The 13,711-nt window shown below is 38.5% G+C and overlaps 1 protein-coding gene across 5 annotated transcripts in view; it reads left to right on the plus strand.

Moving 5' to 3' along the window:
* The window catches only part of ptpn13 (protein tyrosine phosphatase non-receptor type 13), a 51,099-nt gene that overhangs the window by 14,289 nt on the left and 23,099 nt on the right, over window positions 1–13,711 (plus strand). For all 5 annotated transcript variants that reach the window (XM_017307985.1, XM_017307986.1, XM_008424542.2 and 2 more), the window contains exons 4-7: window positions 1,498–1,563; window positions 2,677–2,862; window positions 2,959–3,046; window positions 5,254–5,886. In XM_017307985.1, the coding sequence (XP_017163474.1) occupies window positions 1,498–1,563; window positions 2,677–2,862; window positions 2,959–3,046; window positions 5,254–5,886 (973 nt within the window). The remainder of the gene's footprint in view (window positions 1–1,497; window positions 1,564–2,676; window positions 2,863–2,958; window positions 3,047–5,253; window positions 5,887–13,711) is intronic.

Genomic DNA, 13,711 nt, shown 5'->3' on the forward strand with positions numbered 1-13,711 from the left:
TAGGTGCCTGCCATGCAATGCATGGAGGCAGTACTGACTTGCTTCGCAAGTCAGTACTGCTCTCCTTATGCATTGCTATGGCATGCCCCTAATAAGCGCTTTCTGATTGGCTACCTGCCACATTCAACAGACTGCGTTAAGCTCCCAGTCGGGGAAAACCCCTGATTTAGATTGGAGCGGCCACGACGATCCAAATCACATTACATGATGATCGGTTACGAAATCACCAGTGACAATCTTAGATCGGCCAACGGTCTAAGATTGTCATAAGGAGAAAATAGGGGCAAAAAATAGGGCAATATAGTATACAGACTTAATAATCTGCACGTTTTTGGTTGAATGCAGTATTTATTTCCACTTTGGCTTTATGTTGTTTAGTTTTTATTCAAGTATGTTTTTTGTTAATGGAGACTGAGAATCCATTTTATTTTTCTTTTAGGTTGTTTTATTTCGTTTATCAGTTCCAGTGTTATGTGTTCTTTTGAAAATAAAGTGTATATTTCTATGGCAGGAAATCGCGTGCATTATTGAAACAATATAATTGTTTATTGCAATAATTTTTTAGACAATTAATCAATCATCCAGCAAAATTTGTTAGCGTGACAGGCCTAGCTGTAAATGACTGTCAGTTGTGCATCTATTTTTAGTGGTATGTGTATGTAAATGGTAGACATAGTTTGGTTGAACTTGTCCTGACATAAAGTGCCAAACTGACACGTTGGCAGAAGCCAAAGTTCTGAGGAAGCACGCCTCATGTCTGTAGTTAAAAGACTCACTTCAGCCCTCCTGTTTCAAATCTGCCACTCTGGTAGAATAACTGAAAGCTTGCATGACTGAAAACCCATCTTTGGCTCAGCCCCACAAACCTCAAACAGCTTTGTGCTGAGTCAGTTTTCCAAAGCTGGATCTGCCTCTCCAGCTGAGTTATTTCAGTGCAGAAGTTATAATCCGTTTCCTTCATTTTAAGACTGAGTGTAAATACATGTCAGCTGCAAGAGCCGAAGCTTTCTTTTACTGTTTTCAACCTGGTGTTCTGTGCTCTCTTTAATTCCTCACTGTCTCGTCTTACAGATTTTCTGAAAGTGTTAGTGTGTCTTTAAATTTGCACTCCGTCTATTCCTGAAGGACCTCAAAGGGTACGGTGCATTCTTTGGCAATCCCTGAATTATTCTTTCCTCTACCAAGCCCAACATTCGGGGGAAGTAATTTTTCTCCAAAGCAATGAGTAGAGGGTAATAACAGGAAAATGGAAAACGATTTTGGGATTTAACGTGAAAGACCTCATCTATGTTCTGTGTGTGGAAAATTAATTCAACTTTAATCCTCTTTGTTTGTTGTGCCTACTTCTTCTAAATTGAACCTTGTTTTTGTCTACAGCCATCAACCTTCTTAAGTTTTTTTTTTCCATTTCCACCAGATTGTTTTGTCTTTGTTTTTGTTTTTTTGTTTTTTTCTTTGCACAGATAGATTTATTAATTGTTGTTTTTCCCTCCACAGATGCATATGTATTCACTGGGAATGACACTATTTTGGGGAGCAGACTATCAGATCCCTCAAAGTCAGGTAGACGTCATAAGTCAAATAAACACCAAAAAGGCTTCTTTTTTGTCAATATTTAAAAACCTCTTTTATTATTTTTCAAAAACTTTAGAATCTAATATCTGCCGTTTGTCAGCAAAACTATTGTAGTACTATTTCCTTTGGTTAATATTTTTGCAACTCCAGCCTAAACTTGTTGCTTGCCTGATTACACTGTCACAAATACAGCGAGTAAAAACTTGGAAACAGTCCAGATGCTTCATAACAACGTGTACCAATATTTATTTTTGTTCCCCCGTGATGCTATCTTAAAGTCTAATCTTGACGAGAAAAAGTGCTACCTGGAAATGCTGTCTGGAATGTACTTGCAAAATGAAGGTGGTCGGGTTTTTCCCCGCATCTTCATGACATGTCAGTCAGGTGCGAAACACATCGACATTTATGAGGAAATGCTTCCCACAGTCACCATGACTAGCACTGAGGTTGACTTCATTGCAACTGCAACACGTGTCATGAAACAAACGTAGCGTCTACTTTTGTCACCATTTAGTTTACCTAAATGTAATCTGATCCAAATTGCTTAAACTAAATGACAACTGTTTTCTTGGAATGCCCTCTATCTATTTCCTTCAAGGTAAAACTAAAAATATCAGGAAAAGGAATTTGAACATTACTCCGATGTGTCATTTATTCTGGGAAAAGGCATCCTATGAAATACCTGCTTTAACTGAAATAGTTGCATCTTATTTCATACGATAGAATTATAGCACAGATGATGTGAATGTCATAAGCTTTTAAGCTAACAGTTGTTACTGAAACCTTTGATTCTGAAGATAAATAAATTGCTTTTACAAAAGAATGAGTTTACCTCCCATAAAGACCTTTGGGTTTACAGTCCTTTATGATCAGTTTGGGAGAATTTTTTTTTACTTTTTTGTCACTAGAGTTATGCTTATAATTTTACGTTTTGTTTTTTTTTATTATCTAAAATGCATTCTAGATTACTCTTTTTATCTAAGGTACTTTTAGTCATGCATACAAGATGATTTAGAAAATGAATGGTGATTTACACTATCAGATCAGATAAAAGCCCTGCCTTTGATAATGGTTTCATTCTTCATTGGTTTTCCTGTGCAGCCCATGAAGCTGGGGGAACACCTCAACGGCCTACTGCTCAACATGTCTGATGACATTACGTTGAGTCGGATGTCGCTACGCACGGTGCTGGACATCTGCAGCAAGCACATCAGAAACTCCACCTGTGACCCTCCTTTCTCCTACATTAGAAAACTGGTCCGGTTGGTGCTTGGCAGTCTCTCTCAGGTACACACTTCAGTCTCTGTCATTAAAAGATCAATTTTTCTCCACCAGTTCTACCATCTTATCATTTTATTGTTTCTTCAACTCTTCTTTTCTTAGCTGGATGGTCTGGTGACAGATAGAGAATCTCTTCCAGAGCGGAGTAAGGAGATTCGAGAGAGGTTGAGAGGCAAAGGCTTGCCATCTGGTAAAATGAGCTACATTTACACTCTATGAACACAAAGCAGTTAAAGTCTTCTGTGCCGTTTGAGTTGCCTAAGTCACACTGCAGTGGCATATGGAGTTATAATCGAGGTCTTTTTGCTTGATCCTTCTGTTGTATTTGGCATTGTCGGCCATAAAAACTTACCATTTATGAAGTCAGATAGGTATGACGCATGATATGTTTTAAGTTTAAGCTGTACTTTACGTTTTTGGATGGTTGCAAGATGGTTGTAATATAACTTTCCTGAAGATGGGCGTTAATGGAGTGAAACTAATAACTTCATGATCTGTTTTCTTTTCATTGAGTTACGAATGGGAGTATTTTTCCCTTCAAGATCTTAGTTTAGCTCAACATATTCGTAGCAGCAAAGCAAATAAATGCAGCTTCCACAACTTATATTCTGAGGAATGACTTTTAGAATAGAAAAGACCTACAAGGAATAACACACCAAAACCTCTAATTTAAACTAAGTTCAGGAAAATATGACTGAACCTCCTCGGTGGTTTTTGAGCATTCCGGCATTTCTCCAGGCCATGGAAAGGACAGCCAGAGCGCACTCCAGATTATGTAAGCACTGCATGATATTGATTAGATTCATATTTTTGAGTCACCAGTGAAACTGCTGGTCTGCTGTTTGTATCAGCGCTTTGTCTGGTTGAACAAAATGCAGCCCCAGGGAAAGTACATGCAAAAGAGGATCACTCCATTCCTTAGTATCTTTCTTCTAATGGAGCAGTTCACTCCCTCCTGCATCCTAGTTGTTTTAAGTTGTAGCTGCTGCTCAGGTTTCAGATTATTTTTTATTTTTTGCCCAGATAGACACGGTATGTCTGCTTTACAAAAGTTTTGATACCCCTTGAACTTCTCCAGAGGTTCTTAACTTAGAAACACACACCGTTTTTAATATATAAAAAAAGTATCGCAAACATTTGTATTCTGTCACGTTTGCTCTGATACCCCAAAACGAATTACAGAGCAGCAAACTGTCCCAATATAAATACAGCTGTCTCTGTGAAGAGCACAGGCAGGACAGTAGTAGTAAAGTAAAGTTGTCTGCAAGTTTTATAGCAGAGTTAGGTTATGAAACATTATTCCTAAAGTTAAACATCTCATGGAGCAATGCTCAGTCTTTCTTCTGAAAATAGGAGTAAGGCACATCAGCAATTAGGACTGATAAGAAAAGCATTAATCAGAAAACCAGCAAAGAAGATAACCGAAAGCTGCAGAGATCCACTGCTCAGTCTGTTAACAGGGCAATTATTAGTTGTGTACTCCATAGTTCTGACCTAAAATGAAGGAGTGATGAGAAGAAAGAATTTGTTGAATACAGTCCTAAAAAGTTGTTTTTAGTCAGGTCATAGGCAGGGGAAAAATATGGAAAAGACTGTAAATCACACTGAACAACACCATCCTCCCAGTGAAACATGGTGACGGAAACAGCATCAGAGCTAGTAGGAACAGAAATGAATACCCAGCAAGAGTGGAAAAAAACGTGCTGAGGTTAGGATGGAGGTTCACCCTCTAGCAGGACAGCGACCCTAAACAAACAGCCATAATGGAATGGATTAGATCATTGCATATTCTTGTTAGAGTGGCACAATTGTAGCAGGGCTTGAAATATGTCAGTATGAAGACGTATGAATACTTTGGCAAGGCACTGTCTTAAAAGCCATATGGCAGTGACATCTGAGTTGTGCAGCTGAACAGCCATTGATAGAAAAAGACGTCCGAATCAAGTAAACTTAAAATAGCAACCTGCCTTGAGCGTCCCTACCGTTTATTCCGGAGCGTAGAAAGGCTCCCATCCACAAATGATGAAAAATATATGGAAGCTAATAATCACTTTTTCCTGAGTTCACTTCTTTTGAACATCTTCATGTAGACTTCTAGCTTAGGTTATAAGACCAACATCTGGAGCAAGTTTGCAAGGTTGTTCTGATTGCTACATTTATTGCCTTGTTTTTGCATTTACGTCATCTAGAATATCAGATTTAAAAATTGGGAACATTTAACTGGTTTTACATTTTAAATTAATGTAAAGTAATTAATAGCAGAGCTAATTACTCATTGTGAATACATCTGTCTTTTTTTATTTATATCTGTCCGATACTTAAAGAATGAGTAACTCAGCGTTTTAAACATGTGACTAATTTGTGTTCTTCAAAAGTTAACGACATTTTCTTTCTCAGGGAGGAGTGCCGCACCCAGAGTTTTGGAGCGCTACAAAGCCAGAACTCAGGAGCAAGCGGCTCTTAACCGGGGCCTCAGTCGATCTATGGGCTCGCTGCCGATACAGGACTTGCTGAAGGGAGACGAGGGTGCAGCTCCCCACAGTTCACTGTCCGACTATCACACAAACTCGGACTCTTCCACAGATCTTTACCCCAGAGGCCCCTCACTCCAGCACCAGCTTTCTTACCCCTATCTGCACCCGCTGCACCCCCAGATGAAGGGACGGCCTGTGGAGCTGGATCGCAGGTCTTTACCCTACCAAGTCACAGACAGAGGGCCGAGTCAGCCCAGAAAGACCTGGGCTTCCTCTGTGGACTTGGCTTACATTGACCCAGAAGCTCTTCGTTTTGGAGCTTTGGAAGATGCCCGGAGAGGAAGCAGCGTCTTAAGCACGCATTCTGTGGGGAGGCGGAAATCACCTTTGTCTGTGGCCAAGGAGGTGGATTATCGGTACTATGAGTTTGGTGAGCTGAAGGGCAGAATGCCTCATCACTTCTCTGCCCTGTCTGTCGGCTCTGGACTCCCTGCCGCATATGACAGGATCAAGGAAAGACAGAGGAAACTCCAGGCACTACAACAGGCAGTAAACGGTGAGTAATGCTGTCATGAATGAAATGTATATGGACTGTGCTCTGCACAACTGTGAATCTTCTGCTGTCACACTGTTTGATTCAGTCCAGATCCTTGAGTTCAGCTCTAGAGAGGGAGATTTTCATAACTCCTTCATGTTAAGAGGGTTTTCAAAAATGCAGAAGTGAGTCATTTTAAGTGTTTTTAGTAGTTATTCATAGTATTTATATTTTTTAATTATTTGCAAATTTCTAGTAAAGTATTTACCCAAGTTATTCCATGACCAAGTACTGATAAGACTGTTGTCAAAAATGTGTGCTACTGCTCCTTTTCTGCAGAATAGCTTTATTTAAACCAGGCTTTCGTAGTTGTGATTAAAAACAAGCACTCTTTTTGCCAAAGGGTCATTAATAACGTTACAATATACTGCTAGAATCTCAGCCAACTTGTGAGACTTTGTGTCTGAGTCTCTCACCTTATTAAATAGAGCATCATCTCAAAACCAAGATGCTTTTAACTTTTACCTTATTGTTGTACAGCTGGATAATACAGGTAGTAATAAAACTGCCTGTATTCTAACTTTGAACTTTGTTCTACAGCAGTGTTATTCAAAAGAAACAATTATTTTACTTATTTGTGTTTCATTAACTTATTCTTGTTCAGAATTTACTGTGTACTGGGACTGTCATTAGTCAGGAGCTCAGCACATGACACATTTTTTCAACCGTATTTTTAAATATGTGGTTTTTATCATTTCTAGTCTCCTATGAATATAGTAGATCTGGAAAGTATTCAGTTCTTCACTTTTTCCACATTTTTTCAGTTCAACCTTCTTACGGGTCGTATTAAACAAATCTGTCCTCAAAAATCTTCTAACAAATGCCCGTTACGGCAATTTAACATGTTTTTGAGTGTTTTGCAAGTTTGTTAAAAATGTAAAAGTCAGAAAACACATTTTGCTTAATACTTTGTTGATAAAGATGAAATTTGAGCTGTTTTCACTGATCATCCTTGAGATGTTTCTGCATCTTAAATAAAGGCCACCTGCTGTAAATGCAGCTGATTGGACGTGATTTGGGAAAAACTCACACCTGTCTATATAAGGCCTCACAGTTGAAAATGGTCAAATACCAAGCATGAAATAAAAAATAAAAAAAATAATGTTTATAGACCTCTGGGACATGATTGCCTTGAGGCACAAATCTGGCTAAGGATCCAGAAATATTTGTGCTGCTTTGAAGGTTCCAATGAGCTCAATTACGTTCATTATTGGTATTTAGAAGTTTGGAGCAGCAGGACTCGTCCCAGAGCTGGTCGAAATCGAGCAATCAGGAACAGAACGACCTTAATCAGAGAGGTGACCAACAACCCAATGGTCACTCTGACAGAGCTCCAGCATTCCTCTGGACAGAGAGGAGAACCTTCCAGATGAACAATCCACCAATCGGGCCACTCTGTACGGTAGTTTTACCAATTGGTATATGAAGGACTTTAAAACCATGAGAGACAAAATTTTCGGGCCTGATGTGACAAAAATTTAACTCTTTGGTGTGAATGCCTGGGTCATGTTTGGAGGAAACCAGGCACAGCTCATCACCAGGGCCATACCATTCCTACAGTGAAGCAAGGTGGGGACAGCATCACTTCATGGAGATGTTTTGCAGCAGGAACTGACAGACTAGTCAAGATAGACGGAAATATAAATACAGCAATGTACAAAGACATCCTGAATCAAAACCTACTCCAGAGAATCTTGACCTCGGATGGATACTTTTTCAGCAGGAAAACGATCCAAAGCATATGGTAAAGAGCTCAAAAGAGTGGCTTTATAACCACCCTGTGAAATGTTATGGAGTGACCAAGCCCGAGTCCAGAGTTGAAACTCATTAAACATCTCTGGAGGGATATGAAAATGGCTGCCCAGACGTATCCACCCAACCTGATGGCGCTAGAGAAGAACTGCAAAGAAGATTGAGCCAAGCTTCCTAAAGACAGGTGAGCTAAGCTGGTTGCATTATTGAAAAAGACTGGAGGATGGAATTGCTACCAAAGGTGGATCAACTAAGTATTAAGTAAAGGTTGTGAATACAGGCGTAAATGTGATTTCTTGGTTTTCCCTTTTTAATAACTTTGCAAAAATATTTTACCCACATTGATTGAATAGGGTATTATTCAAATGTGAAAATGTGGAAAAAGTGAAGCAGTGTGAGTACTTTCCAGTTGCACAGTAATCAGTCCCTTTGAGATCTTTCCTGCCTGGAACATTACTCTATCCCAAGTGAAGACAGGATTTCCTTCATTTCCTGTTGTATTTTTTATCTATTGATTACCCTTTTTGACTACTTCTTCTTCTTCCTCTAAATAAAAATCAGTTTTCTTACCTAAAGAAATGAAACAAAACAACGCAAATCAGTTTTCTCCAAAATTTATTGAATGCCTATTTAAATATTAATTGCATAGCTTTTTTTTTTATTTGGAAGATTTCTTTTTTTTTTTTTCTTTTTGTAGCATCTTGTTTCCATTAGATAGTGTCTTTGTATTTTTGGGTGTCTTATTTCACAAAATTGATGGTTGTACACCATCAGTCTCAGACGATAGTCATGGAAGCCTTTGTTTAAATTTTGTGAGGTTCTTAACGTTTGACGGGTGTCCTGCTAAGTCTAAATCAACACACTATTGTTAGCATTTTCTGAAGGTTGTCACCGGTTACACGCCGCTAAAAAACAGAAAAGGCACAAACGTACATAAAGTCTTTCACCACCTACCTTTTGAATACAGGCACTGCTTCATATCCCTCATAACAAATGCTTTGTCATTGTATTGCACAATATGGGTTTTTTTGTGTGAAACACCATAGCTAGGTCATGTAATCATTGTGTATTAAGTGTTTAGCAGAACATTGTCTGAACTTGAACTGTGGTCCTCAGCATTTCAACCCATAAGCCGTGTGATGTTTTATTTCAGCCATGAGACTTAATCTTTTACGTCAGTGTTATTCAGCGTAGGAAAAATGGCAAATTAGACAGTGTAATTAATTGGCAATTTAAAGCTGGTTATATTTGACAGATTGAGAGAAATGTGGACCACAGTGGGATGATGTGAACTGCCAGGCACTTGGCTACCAGCTGTGTATAGGAGTTGAACTGCTATATGGGTTCAGAGCTGGTTATTGGCTTGAAGGGAGTATAATTTACGATGGCCGCTCAGCGGTGTTTAGACAGAACAAGTCAGTGGCACGAAGGTCACCCAAATTACTGTTCTAATTAAAGAACAGCATAATTCTAGCCTTTACCTTATTGTCACACGTGTTATGTGCAGCTATTCCTTTGATACACCTCTTTTGCTTACTAACGGGTGTAGTGGAAAAAACTGTACTGTTGCATGCTTGGGCAAATCACAATTGCTGCAATTGTGTAATTACCTAGTACAAAGCCCCCCAGAGTTTCTTTTTCTCTCAAAAGCTTTTTGTATTCTTGGTAAAAGCTCCATAGGGAGGCTGCTTTTAGTCACTGACTCACATGTACCTGTGTGGGTTTGAAGGTCATCTGGTGACTATGAAGAAAGGATTAGGGTTCAAACAGGCATAAACTAATCTGCTCTCTTCTATACTTTCTTTTCCTTGCCTTATTTTTTCCAGACCCCCACCACTTCTTTTACTGTCTACTTGTAGCCTCCCGACTTTGTTGGCAGCTACTTTTATACTAGCAATACAGCATTATTTTCTATACATGTGCCTTGGGGCCTTTCTTTTCTCGTCTTCTTGATCGCAATTGGATCCCGCATTGATGTGACAAAATGTTGTTAAGACACAATTCATTTTTATATACACGACAAAGGAAGTAATCAAACTATGGCTATTATGTTTGTCCCATTTTTGAATATACAGTTTTCAATAAAACCAAATGTTTTTGCGTTTTACAGTGCTTGTTAAACATATATCACTCTAACACAGCTAGTCAACCTTTTACTTGACGTAGGTTCAAGCACTAGTGTTTCTTGGTAAATATTTGAAGATGTTACTAGAAAACTGCAAGACATCAGAACAGAGAAGATTTTTACACTTATTTCAATGAGATTGTATTGGATTACTAAAGCCCCTAAGTATCATGCTCAGTATTTTATGAATGCTATCTATAACTTATTTAAATTCTTCCATCGCTGCAATGTCACAGCACAGGTTTTATGCAAATGCTGCTCGAATTTTACATGAATTGGCTAAAATTAGCCTCATCCTAAGCTGTGCAAACACTTCCTCACCTTGCTTGGTTCAGCTCCAACTGACAGAAGTCCAACCTACCTTTTGATTAATTCAGCTATTAACTTAATTGGCACTTTTAAACACTTATACAAGGTATATAGAGCTTTGAACTTTTATCGCCGTTTGCAGAAGTTATTATGAAATGTGAAAAACTAGTCTGTTGCACCATGGCAAAAGTAAAGACCAAGACTGTTTTCTCGAAGGTGGCAGAAACAAAGCAGAGTTCTTTCTCGACAGGACATTTCATACTTTACAAGAATTCAAGTGTAGAACTGCTGGAAGGACATTGTAGGTCCTGACTACTTGTGCAATATGTCTTAAAATTTGATGTGGTAGTTATTACACTGTGAGTAGCTGAGCATTTGTAGTTCTTCACCATGCAAGAAGAAATTCTGCTTACTGTTAGGTAAAAAGTGTGGAATATTTTTTTGATACTTTTGCAAATTAGGTTTCATTTGCAGAGACCAATTGACATTTCTTTTCATAATGCAGGTAATACACAAATTATGTATTTTTATGTTGTGTTCACTGAAATGAAAACAACTGAGCTTCACAGAAACGTCAACCACAATGACTTATTCCATCCTTAACATTACAGTTTGATATTTCTGTTTCTATGAGCAATTATTATTAAGTGGCAGATGTACTTTCTAACGTCTAGCAAATCAGGATATCTCCATATTTTTTTATGTACTGTAATAATTTAATTAATTTAAGCACTATATTGTTTTGGAGTAACTTGGCGACTTTTGCCGAAAGTATGTGTTAGATTGGTTATATTTAGTTGGGCAAATTTAAACCACTACTTTCAATTGAACTTGAAAATTGCAACACAGTATTAGTCTGCCTTTGCAAAATACCTGTGCGTCATTAGGGACACACACCTCATGAACATGATGGGGCGTGATTTTTTATTTTTTTTATTTCTAAAATTACAGCAGCTTAAGAATACAAGTTGTTCTGTTGAAGGCCACGAAAAAGCAAGGTTCCTACAGAGTCTGGAAAAGCATTCAGTTTGATCAAAGTGTTTTCAAGGAGTGGATAAAACAAAAAGGGGGGGATTGAAAAAAATGCTTTTATTTTCTGTCTTTGACTTTCATCCGTTGGTCAGCATAATAAATTTGGACCGTTGTAGGTGGTATGGTTCTTTTTACCTTCAAGCTGCTTTGAGTTCCTGGGCTGTCAGAATGGAAAGAGTTGGTGAAGGATTTGGCACAGGCTCCAAACCAGCCCAGCTAAAACGGCATAAAGCCACAGCCATAGGTGGCAGTGGCGCAGTGTATTAAACAGAATACCATGACATTTTTATTTTGCTTTTATTTTCCCCAAAGAAAAGTAGAAATAGTTTATTTAAAAAAAATCAGTTTTCAAAGAAACAGTTTTTTTTGTTTGGAATAAACAAAAGAAGGAAAATTGGAAGGTTTAGATATGTGTATTCAAAACATTAAGGAGTTGAGGATGTTAACTGGCAGAGTTCCCCATTTTTTTGCTTCTGTTCTTTTCTGCAGAAAAGTGATGGCACAGGCGTTTGTCTCGGTTTGCACAGAGCCTTCCTCAGAGCTTCTTTTCCTCCTCCTTTGTGCAAGTCTTTGTGTTGTCCACTTGCCTGTATGTGCAGAGGCATGTTTCTACCTGGCCGCCTCTTTGTCTTCCAGCACCTTGACAACTCCAGCCCCTCCCCCCCTTTTTTCCCCAAAAATGCTTTAGCCTTCAATGAGTAGAAACTTTTCCTCGCCTACCCTGAAGCTGGAATTGGAGTCATGCATGGCGGATGAGGGAATTCCTAAGATTATTGGACTTTTCCGGCTCTCGGCAGCAGGTTATGCAGCTTTGAGCTGAGGTCAGGTCCAGTATGGAAAATGATAAAAGGAGACTTGTAGATGAAAGAGGCGGGATGGTTGTTCTGAGTCAGTGTAATCACAACACTGCCGTCATTATTTCATAGGCCCCTTACTTTGAAGATTGTACTGTAGAAATTGTTAGGAAAAAAATAACAGATATTAAATATTTTGCAACTATTTAAGCTAACTATGTAATTTTAAATTATCCTAAACCTTATTGTAATGGTCTCTACAGGATTCCACAAACATTGTGAATTTTGTAAATAGACATATACTTACTTATGTGATGCTTAAAAGTAAATTTATACAAAACCAAAACTATTTTTTTTCCATTCATCTGAACTTCTTTGGAAGGGTGAGGTTTTCCTTTTTACATTTGTGGAATGAAACTTAAAATAATGCCACAAGGAAGTGCTATTTCATGTAACCTGTTTTAATGCGCTTTAATTAGTAGCTTGCCCTTTCAGCTTTTAACAAGAACAGTGTAGTTATAAAACAGCGCTCACTTAAAAAGGGTGAGATGGTTTTTCTGTGAGTATGATGAAAGTCATAGCAGCAGTATTTCAGCCAGCTGACCAGCAGTAGTTTTGATGAGAAAACTTACGTTTTCTGTTTAATCTGCAATCTGTCAACTTTGACTGACTCCCTGACTTTACTCCCCTTCAATAAGCTCAAATTAATAAATGTTAAGATGAAATTGAAACTTTTTTTCACTTACATGCATTTTAAAATCCCCTTTTGGTAGGAGCTAAATGGGTTTAATTCTTTGTCTGCGTTATATTTTTTCTTCACCCATTAGGTTTTTAAAGAACTGCCATATCAGGTTGTCTGGGCAAGTGACTGCATGTGTGGGTAACTGCATGAGTCTGTTGGTTTTTGGGAAAATTTACCCTTTTTTTTTGTCTTAACTGCATGGGAAAAGTGATAAATGAACCACCCTCTGAACCTTTTCAACTGCGTAATTGTGTAAAGGGAACTCATGATTCACTGCAGTAGAGGACAGGCAAAATTATCTTAGGTGACTGTCCTGCTTCTAAGATCACTTCAGCTGCATTTACTTTAAATGCGCTTCCTGAAGCTGTTTGCCGAACTGAACAACCATTGTCGTCATGAAGAGAAGAAAGCTCGGCTGTATTGTGAAACGGAACAGAAATTCTTGAGCGGTGACTGAAGAATGTGGTTTATTCAGGCTGTGCAGCTGACACCGAGGAGCAGGACTTTCAGGTTCTGTGAACTTAGCAGAAAAACACATGACACTTTGGTTAGGGTTCAAAGTTTATTGTTTGCGTTTTCTTCTTGCATCCGAGTTATGTTCAATGTTGCAGGGTTTATGAAGCGATACCTTTGAGGAAACATGTGTTGAGCTGGTCTCTGCTTGCTGTGGTTCTACCAGTTAAGCAAGTCAAACGCTAAAACCCTGATTAAAAACCTTGACAAGAGACACGCCTACTGTAGGGTGAATCCACCTTCCTGTAGAGCTTCATATTCCTTCTTATTAGCAGTGTTTACCAACAGCATGACTAATACCTGTATTTGTTCTCCGGTGTGCTGTCTTGATCAGTGTTACAGAAAAGTCTAAATGTGTTTTCGAATGGCTTCTGGGGATGAAAGCATGAGTCGCTCATCAATTTGTTTGTGAAATTCCCATTATGAAAAGCGACGAGGTTTTTGTTGTGGAGTTTCTGTTTGATGTGAAAGTGCAATCAGCTTCATCCTAACATAAAAATATACCAAACACATCAGTGT

This window comes from Poecilia reticulata, linkage group LG12 (assembly GCF_000633615.1).
Source record: "Poecilia reticulata strain Guanapo linkage group LG12, Guppy_female_1.0+MT, whole genome shotgun sequence".
Lineage (NCBI taxonomy): Eukaryota > Metazoa > Chordata > Actinopteri > Cyprinodontiformes > Poeciliidae > Poecilia > Poecilia reticulata.